An 11813-nucleotide genomic window follows, 5' to 3' on the forward strand; every position below is an offset into this window, starting at 1 on the left:
CAATTTAGAGCATTGTATACTGGCTTTGAGTGAACCACAGGTATTGTCAGGGTTGAACTATAATTTGTTTGTGGGTTTTGAGCCAACACTCAGCAATATTCCAGCTATATGATGGCAGCCTATAAATATTGTGGACAAGGCAATCCAGTGATTGATATTGTGAACAATCATCCTTGCCCCTGGGGTACATTGGCACGCCATCAACCAAGTCATCCACACTACAGTCTGTAACTTCCCAGTCCTTTTGGTTGCCTCTTACAACCAGCATGAATTGCTAGGAACCAATTCTAACCAACGATCCTCATGAGAATTGAAATGTTTGTCTAAGCAAAAAAAAAAGGTTTTTAAAAAAGACTGTTGCTGCTCTCTAAACAACTTCATCATTCATCAATAGTATGCATCCAACCATTGTACAATTCATAACATGTATGGTGTGTGTCACCTATCATGACCTCCTGCAGCATACAAACAGACAATACTTAAAACTTCCACTGTCTACTCAGTTTTCAGAGTAACCCAGACCAAAGACATTTCTTGTTTAAATTTTCATAGACTGTGACAAGTCTGACAAACCATAATTTGAAAATCACAAATACAAGTTCCTTTCTCATTTACTATTCAAACTGGTTAGATAGCATGAATGCGGTAATTACCAACATACATTTTCCAACAGGTACTGAACCTTACATCTTGCTAAATACAGATCATATGCAAATCCGTGTTGTATGGAGACCCTTCTGTGCCATTATTCATTTCTGATAGAATGTTTGTGAAGGATTCAACGTTAATTTTTCGTACATTGAGTTAGATGATGACAAACACAATTCATGGAAGTATTTAACAAAAATATCATTAATTTTGTATGCATCATAAACAAAAAACATCTGGTTCCAGTTTGTACAAAAGGTTAGTTACATTTACCTGTAGTTTGTCTTATCTGAAAACAAAAAAATGCTCCAATTAAGACTTAGATAATTGACATGTGATGTGAAAATGCCCAACAAATTAAACTTGAATAGTCTCAGAAGTTATGTAGAAAAATGAGAGTAATGTTTGTAGTGGCAAGAGTCTAAAACGATGCAAAATGAACAAACAATATTCATACTGCACAATAAATATTATAAATTGCAACCTTTTTATTTTCTAATCCATCCTAACTAGCTGGTGCAGTTGAATAAATATAATTTAACCAAAGTACTTTATTTATGAATGGTTTTTATCCATTCAGTCCACAAACCATAAACTAAAAATATTACTACCTTTGTGCAAAGAGGTTACTAGTATTTGAATCAAGATAGTAAACTTGCTACCAAATTACCATTTGGGGTACCAGGCACAAATGAAATTATATCCTTTTATTTCAAGTTTTAGTATCAGCAGAAATCTTTACTATAATTGACCTAATGTAGTAATATAAAATATACACTTCCTTATCAATAAGTATGAGATGGAGCAAAACAGAAAAACATTCTACAGACTACAGGAGGGCAACCATTTGGAGGCATTTATTTCCCATTTATGGCATGAAAACCAAAAAGCAAAATAACAAAAAAGCACTCACTGTTACCATTTGATGAATTCTTTCTACATGGTAAGTAGTTTTACAATTCAGTGTATATTTTACATAAATTAAGATATCACAGTTTGAAGAACATTATCACAATTTAATGATTAAGTCAAAACTGTTGAGAATAGTTGTTATTCTTCAATTGTTGGCCACACATCATCTGTTCCCTGTTCTGGGAGATTCTTTTTCAGACCTGTCACAAAGGAGAATTTTGGATTTAGTGCCACATTTCTGTTATTTTGATACCACCCTGAAAAAGACGACAGAATGAAAATGCTTCACCACCTTCTGCATGATTGAGGGATTGGTCCAGGAAATCCACAAAATCAAAAATAGAAGTTGTCTGGCCAGATAAAGGCAACTGACAAACTTTGTCTTTCATCAGCAAACACCTGTGACAGCGACATATTTCTTTTCATAAATTTGTTCACAGTAACAGATCTGATACTGCCTCGCATATCTTACATTCATTTGTTTAACTCAAATCATATGTACTGTTTAGATTGATATGAAAGATCACTAGAATATGAAACAAATATGGCATGGGTCAGTAACTGACAAAGGTCACAATAAAATAATAAATGAAATAAGTGAAATAATTTGGCTAACATATGTATTACATTTACAGTATTTTGAATTAAAGCATGAAAGCGAAAATGTCCTTGTCATAATCATAATGGTAATGATGGAAGGTTAGTGAGTTCTAAAATGAAGATATTAGTGCCAAAAACATGCACAATGACCCAGCTTTATTTCTAACACTGTATGTAATACACTGTATACAAATAGGATGTAAAATATGATGTCAAACAATTAGCTCATGAACACCAGACTAGTGCTGATAACGAAGATGGAAGACATTTGTTATTCCACATATTCATTGCATATTAAAGGATACAATAATACATGTAAAATGATTCTAAAGGGCCTGAAGGCTATTTTTGATATTTTGTCCAACAAATTATCTATTTTACAAATGAACATATAATTCAATCTTCATAAATATAATGGACAAAGTTTCAACATCACACTATTTAAAAGCGAACACGGACACATGCACACGCGCACGCACACACACCAAAATGTTTATATTAACACACATTTGGGTTTGAATACACAGATGGGAAAATGGCAGTTAGTTTTGATTGAAATATAAAAATAAACTGTTATACACATTGCTCTAGCACAAAGGCTCACAGAACCTTTCTGTTCAGGCCAGATTATGATTGTTTCATGCACTGAGTGGATAATTAGGGACCATTCATAATTTATGGCTAGAGGGGTGATCATGATTTTCATGGAGTAGCGTGTACAATGTGAATGACACCCCCAACCCCCATCCAAATGTATGTACAAAGTAAGTGACCCCCCTGCATGTCACGTACAAAATCAATGACCCCATCCCATTTCAATAATTTTGAAGCATAATTTTTTAAGATTCATATGTATAAAATTGCTGACCCCTGTGTACATGTGTACAAAATCAATGAACACACCATCCCCCCACCCCAAGAACAAAATGGGTGACCCCCTGTGAAAACATCATCACCCAACTAGCCATAAATTATGAACGGTCCCTTAGTAAACAAATATGATACACAGTATATCATAAAATAGAATTTACTAGGAGTCATACTTTTTCTCTGATGGTAACTGCAATACCTCCATGCTACCAACAACAATGTTTCATGTACCTTTCATGTCAAATCTGGAGTGTACACTGCTACAGTTGGTTTCTGGAGAGGAGTCTGTTGATGAAATGTACCAGGAATAACTGGAGGGACTAGCTGAATCATACTGACTATCTGTTGCATCACACAGGTTACATATTCTTGGAGTGGCATCAGGTCCACGAGGATAGTTATCATCTTCTGAGTCAAGCATGTAACTCCTCATTGCACCACCGTGATGTGCGAGACGTTGTCGACTCCAAACCATGTGCGGTGCCTCAATGGCCATTATCTGCAACCAACCAGTTTGCCAAATTGATGTCCTAGACAAAAACATTAAATTTCAATGAAAAAATATATTTGATTCAAACCCAACATACACTGAATGACTGAAATGGCCCTATACTCAGACATACTGTTTGCTACTTTCAGTGCTCGCCTGCAAATATCACAAAGTCCCCGACGCAACAAAATTTATTAGCGCAGGGGCGCAAGAAAAGTCCAAATACTTTTTGTAAAAATTCCAATCAAGTAACAATAAGTTATCACTGAGCTTGCTACTTGCTGGGTTATGGTATCATTTGCAATTTAATTACTGTAACAATGTGATGATCATGATACACAATACAGTAACAGTATCAAATAATATCTAAGTGTCTGGGACCCAAATTTTGTTGTCCAGGACCCCTGGAAATTAAGAGTATGAGTTCCAGGGACCCTCAAATACAAGACTCCAGGTAAATCCCTGTTTCCCCTTAAAACAATCATTTTTTTTTAGCATCTATATTACAATGATGTGCTCCTGGATGTTAAAGACAATGGGAATAGGTGGATTTTATCTTGCAGGGGAGTATACATCTTTTGAAAATGTGTCTTGAGAAAGCAGGGGTGCACACTTCATTTTCAATGGCCATTTAATATACTTTCAGGACAAACCACCTGATCCTGTTTGTCACCTCTTATGACAAGCATGGGTTACTGAAGAACCAATTGTAACCCGGATCTTCACATGTGTCAACATGCAAGAAGTTAATGTGTTAAAGCTAGGTGAGCAATAGAGGCAATGTTTCTTGTTTTAAAGTTTCAAAGTACTTCTTGTACCTTTCATTTTAACACAATTGTTTCAATTTTAAATATTATGCAGACATGTTAATTTCAAATTGAAAACTCAATAAACCTCCACATGCATTCAGTACCAGTTACAATTACCTCCTCACAACAACGCCTGCTAACGATTGCTCTGTAGTCAATCCTCTTAAGTAATTTATCTCTCTTGGCTAAAAATCCTGGGTATTTCTTTTTCCATTTTTTGCCAAGAGCCCATGGAAAGATTTCATACTTTATTTCCTCTTCATCTTCTTCCACATCATTTGCAAGATATCTGAAATTCAATCCATCCAATAACTGCTCTGCCCAACTTCTACATGCCTCATCATTTAAGAAAACCAAGCTCTCTTCAGCCTGTTTGAGTAAATGCGCAAACTCTGCCGTTTCAACACACTCTATTTTAGTGAAAACATATCAGTAGCATCTAAAATTTAACTATTAATGATTACAATATTGAATTTTTGAGACAAAGCTAACTGAACATTAGCTTGTCCTTGCACTGGCCATTTGTTAAAAAACATAATGTCAACCGGAAATGTTCATCATTTAATTAACAGATAATACAAAAATTACAACAATACTATTTATGACATTTTTATGATTAATTTATTAATTTGACTAGAACACATTACTCCATCTCCAATTTCTGTTCATCTTGACAAACATTGTTTTGAGCTATAACAATATCATAGAAGTCATCACACATGATAAAAAATATATCCACCATATCCCATTAATCAATATTTTCTCACTAAAGATTGCATAATTTCTGATAATGTATTAGTCACTTATTATTTCCCACACTTGAAATTACCTATGATGAATCCTACACATCGTGACCTTTTATCAAAAGGAACAAGTCAAAATGCCAAATATATATACTTTTATGCAGTGAAATGTCTTTTTGGACAGTAGAAATCATTATATGGTCCAAATTGTTTGTAAGTTGATGCTTACAGTGCTATGAAGAAATTAGTTCTTGAGTACTCCCTCAGAGAGTAGCCAGCTCTCTTGAAGTAGGCAAACACCATTGCAATCAAATACTGAAATGGAAAATTTGAAGAATATAAAATACACATTTCTCACATTATGAAGTACAGTAGCCTCCAGAAACAACCTTATAATCACTTCATATGACAAAATATTGGTTAAGGCAGTACACTAGCCAAAACAAGGCTCTAAGTATTACTTTCTTCGGGGTGAAATACACCAAAATCATAATATGGACACACATATCAAGGTCATAGCAGGTTCAAAAGGAAAACAATACTAAAGACACACCGTTGTTGACATTTTTGGCAGTGACCTTCAAACATGAGAAAATGCTTGAGGGTCATTAAGAGAGTAGCAAGTAATTTATTTTAGCAAGTGTATCACCTTGTATCAATAGAGAAAAAAATATTCATGTATCATATCATCATATACACATGAAAAGTCACACTGCACTGATGTTTCACTTCATCTGAATTACTTTCAGTAGATTTTAGTATTTTTAGCTAAGTTCACTGGACCCAACAAAATTTTAAAAGATTCTGCATCTGGAGAAGTGGCTTGAGTTGGAAAGTAATGATTCAGGATTATTCCTGATCTGAGATCTCGAGTTAACTCATATGCCTAATCACTGAATCAGTGACCTAAAAATATTATGAACCCGGTTGATAAACCACATACACTTAAGTGTAGTACTGTCAATGAATAACATACATATATGATTAACAAAGCATAATTTGAACTGTCAATCTCATTATATATTTCATGTGAACCATAGTATAAGTTAACAAATCTTCATAGCTATTCCTACGTGTGATTGTATTAATAAGCAATGTCACAATTGAAACAAATTGTTTAGCAGAACGTCTTACATTATCAGCAATTCTCATACAGCTATCCATTTCAAGGAAGTCTTGTATCAGTTCATCAGCTGTAAAAAAGAAACATTGTTACATCACAGCAAGGAACAAAAAGTATCTTTGGTATCTTGACAAGATTCTGTTTACCTTCCTGATGGAAACATTCATTTGTACTAAAGGTAACTAATTAAATTTAACATTGATGATTGGTTGGAAAAGAGCAGTCAAAGATTGATTAATGTCTATCAGTCATGAATGAGAACAGAAAAAATTAGTCCAGAGCATGATTCTCTGTATACTTCTTCCAAATAACACTGCATGGAATAGAACATACTTACTATCAAACTTTACCCTGCAACACAATCACATTAGGAGCAACTGTTATATAATATTATAACATCTTTTTGTATGTGCTACACTCAATGTTAAGATCCCTTACAAGGAGAACATATATAACTGGAAAGTAACCAATATCTGATTTCATGATCAATGCCTTGGTAGGGAAGTTAATCAGTCCTCAAACAAATTCATTTTTTCAAACAATGTTAGCTAAGGATTTGTTGTGTCTTGTTCAGTGGCTGATATTCAAAAGTTTTCACACACTTTAAACCTCTTAATCAACACTCAAAAGTACCACTTTTGATATAAAGAGTGCAATACATAAACAAATATACTCACAGATGTGTAACATCACATATGATTTCTGTATAGTTTCAAGGTGATAAATTATGATTTTTTTCTGAATTTCATTTTGGAAAATTATCTGATGAAGACAAGTCGATTTGTTTCCTTTTTTTTCACATTGGGCAAGAACGTTCAGTCTGTGTCCTGGCAGCAGGTGAACAGGGTTTTAGATCTGTTCCTTTTCCATGATATTAATGGACTTAGTCTTTCATCCAAAATGTCATGACGATATCATATAAATTAAAATTTGATAAAGATGTAGGGTGTGCTGTAAAAGTTTGATACATAATAAAACTGACCTAATGCCATTTGTCTTGAGCAAATTAACTGAGTCTATGCCAGACAAAATTGTGGCCAATAGTAAGTTCAACTTCAACTAAAACACCATAGCTGAACATCAAAAGGATGTCCAAATTCCATTTGATTGCTAGAACTGAGCAGATAATGCTGAAACTTGGCTTTAACAAATATTGAGGTATTTAGACCAAATAATAAACAAATTTGCTTTGTAGCGAAGACACCTTGTAAAAAGTATGCCTTTAAAAACTATCAAAGGAAACAATGTGATGATACATGCCAAAAACAGCAATACCTTTCTGGAATCTGAGATGTGATCACACTTACCTATGAGGCCAAAGAATGCCTTCATTTCTTTTCCTTTCACAATGAAACATGATCTCTTTTGTCTTTTGGCTGGTGTAGGATTAAGAGATGAAGGCTCTTCAACAGAATTTCCTTCATTCTGCTGTGAGCATTGCCTCTGCCTCTTCATATGATTATTGATTGGATAATGCTGTGGTTGATGGTATGGAACAGGTTGACATGGAATTGGTATTAAATGTTCATACTGTTCATTATTTGGATAGTCATACAAGTTTCCATGTAGCCTGTAGAATATCTTGCCATATGTTGCTTCAAAACTAGGAAGGGTAAGGTTCATCTGTGTCTGAAAACAGCACTCTGTAATCTTTTGGCAAAATTCTTTATCCAAAATGATACTGTAACAAATACAAAGAAACGTCTTGTGAATAATGCACAAATCCATGGACTAGTTAAGGTATGTCATATCCATTCTTCAATGTCACAGAAAATTAAAAAAAACTTCATTCCAAATTAGGAATAAATATCAGTTCTAATTATATCAATGAATTAATGACATTCACATTATATAAGACTGATATAGACCTTGCCTAATTAAGCTCGAATAATCTTGTGATACAATAAAATGCAATTCAATGCATAAGTTTACATCATATCTGTATGTAATCATTTTCTACCAGTTCGCTTTGTTATTTACCTAAATCTTGTTTAGGATGTTGTGACATATAGACTGTAAATCATAAATGCCTTCCATTCATTATTTCTGCAAACCAGTCTCACTGTCCAAGGTAATGTCACACATTACAAAGGCAAGAAGTAAGTTACTGTACAAAAAACTTATTCTAATTCAGCTACTGATTTACAAACTCGCCATGTTACTAACCAAAAATGAACTTTTTCCACATCTGATACTTGCAGCTTCTACAGATTTCTTGTCGTCTGCTAGGTGTCAAACGCAAGCGACCTCTATTTTTAATAACATTTTAGAGTGATCTCCCCTTTATTCTTGCCCTGGCAGTCAATGTAAACTATGATATTTTATTATTGTGTGTTATATAAAACTGTAATTACAATAATACTACGAGGGGAAGTTGTACTGGTAAGAACTATTGTGTTCCTAAAGACAACACTGACAATGATCATGTTCCTATTTCATCAAGAGATTTTCTTTCAGAAGTTAGTTATTCTGAATTATTACACATAAATACACATTTCTAGTCCATATTCTTGCGCACATTTCTTTTGAACAGCAATAATGTGTGGATATTTCCCTTTGCACTTCAGTGATGTACGGCAGTTTGAAAGGAAAAGAAATTTGACTTCTACATATTTGCGACACAATTCAATCGGCATCCAGCTCAATCGACTTCAGAGCCTGAAACCAAAATATCCGAATTCTCAAGTAAAGTCAATGTTTTTCTCATTTTATTTCATTTTCAGGGCGTAGCTACCATAAAAAAAGCCCGGGCTTACACATGATTGTTGCTGAAAAGGTTGGGCAAGTCCTCAATAGGCTACTATCTAAATAAAAAGCTTGGCAACCTATCGGGCTTGTAAACACGAAAAAATTGGATTGCTACGCGCCTGAGTTTGGAGTTCAACGTCAGTTCGTTCACTGGATATACTAGTAGTTTACATACAATGACGTACAGTTCAGCTAATCTTGTTAATTCAGATTTTTTTACAGTTTCTGAAAAGATTCTCTTGGCTCCTGTCAGTATGTATTAATGGACAACTTAACCAAAACATTTAAACAGTTAATTGCAAAGAGCTTCTCGTTAGTATACTGTCGAGTATATAAATGGCTCAGAATGGCTCTGTAAATAAAATCAAGAAATGATTAAGCAGTTATTGAAACTGTTTTCTTATGTTTCTCCCTTCATGCTATCAGTGTGCGAAATAGCCACACTAGTTAGCCGCTAGTCTGTGGTTAGTAAAAATCCAATCGGGTCAGTAAATCTCCACAGTCACTGACCCAACTGGCAAGTGACTTTTCATGGGGTCTTTTTGTAAATATATCACTCTCTCCGAATTGTTTAGTTATAATACACAGGCAAGGTTATGGTCTGATAAAAATTCATCATATTAGCAGCTTAATGATGAAACTCGTGCTATGCCGACAATATCTTATTCTTAATTATTTTAAAAAATCTTTTGCTTAGTTTCTACATTCAAATTTCGGGCTAGTGATTTATTTTGTGGGCAAGTAACTTTCAGACATAGTTAGCTCGACTGGCTAGCAAAATTTGGAAACTACTTCTCACACTGTACTATATGCTATTCCCCGGTATCATACAGCAAAGTTAGAGTGAATGCTATTTTACACACTCGGTAGTATGGAATCCTGGAAGGGACATTGTCGCGTTGTCGCATTGTCGCGTTGTCGCCCTCTCAAAACAAGCAAAATGAGCAAAATTAACCAAAGGGCGACAATGCGACAACGCGACATTTCGGCCATTTGTCGCATTGCCGCGATGTCGCATGTTGCGTTTTGAATAATATTTTCCTATTCCTCCAAAGGGCGACAATGCGACATAGCGACAATTTTCAAGGTCCAAATATGTCGCGTTGCCGCATTGTCTCGCATTTTTAGGATTTTTTACACATCTTACGTACATGGGGCGACTATGTATACTCATACTCTTGCTTGATAAGGGTGTAAGGATTTACAACGAAACCTCGTATTATAACAGAATAGGCAGGTTAGCATTCATTTAAGAAATACAATTCGCTCTTCACCCATACATAGTGTAATAAAGTACACTTGTGCCCTGAACTATTATAGTTAAGGCACGTGGACGCTTGCAGTCGATTTTCAGGTTCGCAGACCCTGTGGCACCTTGAAGTGAGAGAGTCAATGATGAAACATCTGTTGTATAGAGTTTCACTGGGTGCCTATCATTGAGTGTACGGCCAAATCTATGGTATTAGAAACAGAAGGTTTTGGTAATGTGTCGGAACAGTACGGACATTAGTCTATTAGTCTTCGATAATTAACAGTTCACAAAGTTTGCAGAAAAGTTTATATTTGTGGACGAAGGAGATTTTTGCCTGAAACTATCACGTTACGTGCGCTTCCGTCTCATGTGAAAATTTCTGTTCGCCACGCGACAGGAAACAAAGACCATCTGTCTCAAGTGAAGATTCCATAACAGGCAGTTTATGTGAACACCTGCCTCAAATGAAGATTTCACATCAGGGAACATGCGTGACCATCTGTCTCAAGTGAAGATTTCATACCAGGGAATATACGTTACATTCTGTCTCAAATAAACATTTCATACCAGGGGAAATACGTTACATTCTGTCTCAAACAAAGATTTCATACCAGGGAATATACGTGACAATCTGTCTCAAACAAACATTTCATACCAGGGGATATACGTGACAATCTGTCTCAAACAAACATTTCATACCAGGGAATATACGTTACAATCTGTCTCAAACAAAGATTTCATACCAGGGAATATACGTGACAATCTGTCTCAAGTGAAGATTTCATACCAGGGAATATACGTTACAATCTGTCTCAAACAAAGATTTCACATCATGGAATATACGTGACCATCTGTCTCAAGTGAAGACTTCATACCAGGGAATATACGTTACATTCTGTCTCAAACAAACATTTCATACCAGGGAATATACGTTACATTCTGTCTCAAACAAACATTTCATACCAGGGATATACGTTACAATCTGTCTCAAACAAGCATTTCATACCAGGGGATATACGTTACAATCTGTCTCAAACAAACATTTCATACCAGGGGATATACGTTACAATCTGTCTCAAACAAACATTTCATACCAGGGGATATACGTTACAATCTGTCTCAAACAAACATTTCATACCAGGGAATATACGTTACAATCTGTCTCAAACAAAGATTTCACATCATGGAACATACGTGACCATATGTCTCAAGTGACACTTCTGTCTCAAATAAACATTTCATACCAGGAATATACGTGACAATCTGTCTCAAACAAAGATTTCATACCAGGGGATATACGTGACATCTGTCTCAAACAAAGATTTCATACCAGGGAATTTCATACCAAACAAGCATTTCATACGTGACCATCTGTCTCAAACAAACATTTCATACCAGGGAATATACGTGACAATCTGTCTCAAGTAAACATTTCATACCAGGGAATATACGTGACAATCTGTCTCAAACAAACCAGGGAATATACGATTTCATACCAGGGAATATACGTGACCATCTGTCTCAAGTGAAGACTTCATACCAGGAATATACGTTACATTCTGTCTGTCTCAAGGAAGATTTCATACCAGGGAATATACGTTACATTCTGTCTCAAACA

General features: G+C 35.1%; 1 protein-coding gene across 1 annotated transcript; it reads right to left on the minus strand.

Annotated features, from left to right (window-relative positions):
• Positions 1-1489: 1489 nt before the first annotated feature.
• On the minus strand, positions 1490-9343 carry LOC124280472 (speedy protein A-like). Its single transcript, XM_046716407.1, has 7 exons — positions 8362-9343; positions 7503-7876; positions 6207-6265; positions 5302-5387; positions 4447-4618; positions 3262-3529; positions 1490-1760 (listed from the first exon to the last, which is right to left on the minus strand). The coding sequence occupies exons 2-7, from the start codon at positions 7816-7818 to the stop codon at positions 1699-1701; spliced, it is 963 nt and encodes a 320-aa protein (XP_046572363.1). The 5' UTR covers positions 7819-7876; positions 8362-9343; the 3' UTR covers positions 1490-1698.
• Between the last annotated feature and the right edge of the window lie 2470 nt (positions 9344-11813).

This window comes from Haliotis rubra, unplaced genomic scaffold (assembly GCF_003918875.1).
Source record: "Haliotis rubra isolate DU_JTF1 unplaced genomic scaffold, ASM391887v1 Scf268, whole genome shotgun sequence".
Classification (NCBI taxonomy): Eukaryota; Metazoa; Mollusca; class Gastropoda; order Lepetellida; family Haliotidae; genus Haliotis; species Haliotis rubra.